The 2,500-nt window shown below is 45.7% G+C and overlaps 1 protein-coding gene and 1 long non-coding RNA gene across 2 annotated transcripts in view; both read left to right on the plus strand.

The window, feature by feature from the left end:
• Positions 1–1,676, plus strand: part of tppp3 (tubulin polymerization-promoting protein family member 3) — a 5,679-nt gene extending 4,003 nt beyond the window's left edge. Inside the window, exons 5-6 of the mRNA XM_023422834.2 lie at positions 96–249; positions 818–1,676. Of these exons, the coding sequence (XP_023278602.1) occupies positions 96–249; positions 818–1,012 (349 nt within the window). The 3' untranslated portion in view covers positions 1,013–1,676. The remainder of the gene's footprint in view (positions 1–95; positions 250–817) is intronic.
• LOC111667211 (uncharacterized) overlaps positions 1–2,500 on the plus strand; it is an 86,307-nt gene that overhangs the window by 26,997 nt on the left and 56,810 nt on the right. The window lies entirely within an intron of this gene.

The following is a 2,500-nucleotide window of genomic DNA, read 5'->3' on the forward strand; positions in this document are numbered from 1 at the left end:
TGTGTCTGTGTGTGTGTGTGTGTGTGTGTTTGTGTGTGTTTGTGTCTGTGTGTGTGTGTGTGTGTGTGTCTGTGTGTGTGTGTGTGTGTGTTCAGACAGAAGACGTCTCGGGTCATCACCTACGAGGAGTTTCACAGAGCTCTGGAGGAGTTGGCTCCAAAGAGGTTCAAAGGTCAAAGTAAAGAGGAGGCGCTGCGCTCCATCTCCACACTGGTGGAGGGTGGGGAGCCGTCCAATGTGGGAGTGACGGTGAGAAACCTGTTTACAGTGCAGGTGTTGGTCTGGACCTGTTAGAGACCCTGCAGGTTCTGGTCTGCGTCCCTTTCAGAAAACATTTCCTCTACATTTACAACAAGAAAATAAAACAGTGTCATCTGCATATGGACGGATGTTGTTGTAGTGGTTAATTCATGGACAATTCAGAGAAGACGTCACTTGGACACTTAGTGGAGCAGACAAAACATCTGCATTTTATGACTGAAGCATGAAAGTTTCAGCAGATAATCTTCCTTCCCCCGAGGTTCCAGTTTCTGCCCCATCATTTGTTAGAATCATGTGTTTGTTTGTTCTAATAAAGATGATTATTTTCTGGCCATGTAGCATATTTGTTTTTACAGGGGGGCTGCAGGTGTTAATGTAGCTGTAGCCTGTTAACAATGACAACTTCTGCTGTGTGTTCTGTGGAATTACATCACTACTCCTAACCATAACCATAACCCTAACCAGAGCAGCACCTGTTACTCTCCTCACCTGGTGTCTGTCAGGCAGTTGAGACCTGGTCTGTGAATTGACTTCCTGTTGTCTCCGTTTCCATCAGAAAGTGGCGAAGACGGCAGCTGTGGACCGTCTCACCGACACATCCCGCTACACCGGATCACACAAGGAGCGCTTTGATGAGAGCGGCAAGGGCCGAGGTCGGGAGGGGCGGGAGGAGCTCGTGGAGAACACGGGCTACGTGGGAGCGTACAGGAACGCTGGGACGTACGACACCAAGATGAAGGCTGAGAAATAGCAAGGGGGAGGGGGCAGCGCCTCCTGCTGGGAGCTGACAGGTAGTACAGCTCCTCTACAGCACTTAGTCTGGATCGAACCTTGAACTTTGAACCCTGTGTGTGTGTGTGTGTATGTGTCTTCATGTTCAGACCATAAACTCATGGATATGACGGAAGTGATGCAGTAGAGGACTCAGGACCAGGTCTCTCCAGCGCCCCCCTGAGGCAGTGATTCCACACTCCACTGTTGCTCCAGGTCTCAGTCCAGTCCCATTCAGACTGGGTCTGGGTTATAGATGAGATCCTGGTCCAGAACCATGAGTTCTGGTACTTCAGTCCCTCCTCCCCAGTGGTGTGGATCCTGTCTGAATGGGGTTTCAGTTTGTTCTTTTTGTGTCAGCCGGTCCAGACTTCAGTCCTGTCACAGCATCAGTCCTCAGAATCTCACTCAGTCATGTGTCTTCAGTCTGCAGCAGCTTTTGGATCCATGATGAAACCTGAACCTGAAGCCATGTTGGTTTTTTTTCTTTCTAATATAAAATTTTTTTCAGCGTCGTTCTTCTTCTGCAGTCTAATAATGTTGAAATGTTTATGTCTGCCTGAAGCTCTTTGACTGGAGTTGATGCAGGTGCAGAAACTGGAAGTGGAAATGACTTTATCTACTGAATAAAGACCAAAAACAGAGTTCTGTGTTATATCTTTGTTCTCCTGTTGTTCCTCTGCAGGAACCTTTGAGACGCTGCTGTCTCAGTATGAAACACAGGTGACGGTGGTTAAAGGTTCCTGAAAATGTTCTTGTATCTCTGCAGGGCCTTATAGCAGGGTGACAGTCTCAGTCTGATGAAATATAATCACATAACAATCATTTTAAAGCCACAGCTTCCTGTAAAGGAACTGATTCAAGAACCTTTTCACACAACAGAGAATCATACAGTCAGTGGTTCACTCAGTTTCTCAGCCAGTGTCACTTTATCTTATATATATATATATGTATATTATTTATTTATTTATAGTTTTAGTTATTTGTAGTTATTATACCAGATCTCTGTTCAGTCTCATCAAGCAGCTTCTTAGTTTCTCCAAACTGAACCAGAGTGAACCCTCTTCACATCATCTCAGCTGCTTCACTGAAACTGAAAACCTTACATGTTGTTGGTCTCACTGAGTCCACATTGATGCATGTAATCCACTCACCTAATGCTCGTCTCCTAAGGTGGACCAGACAGCTGTCCGGACCGGTCCAGACCACAAGACTTTTGTCCAGACACATGTTTTTGATGTGTTTCACGTGTGTAAACTTTAAAGGTGAAAAGGATAGAGCCATGTGTGAAGTGGAGCTTTTCACATGAATGCAAACCTTTCTGTGGACTAACTCATGTGGGGCTTACAGCAGTTTTTCCCTCTGGGGCCTCAAGGGTTAACTAGGAGCAACCCCCGTGTCAACAGCACACAAAACATCAATGCTCTATACTCAAACCTTTTAATTAAAATTGGAAAATTAGTTTTAG

The sequence above is a fragment of the Seriola lalandi genome, unplaced genomic scaffold, assembly GCF_002814215.2.
Source record: "Seriola lalandi dorsalis isolate HSWRI2012SDOR001 ecotype SW California unplaced genomic scaffold, Sedor1 jcf7180002054686, whole genome shotgun sequence".
Taxonomy (NCBI): Eukaryota; Metazoa; Chordata; class Actinopteri; order Carangiformes; family Carangidae; genus Seriola; species Seriola lalandi.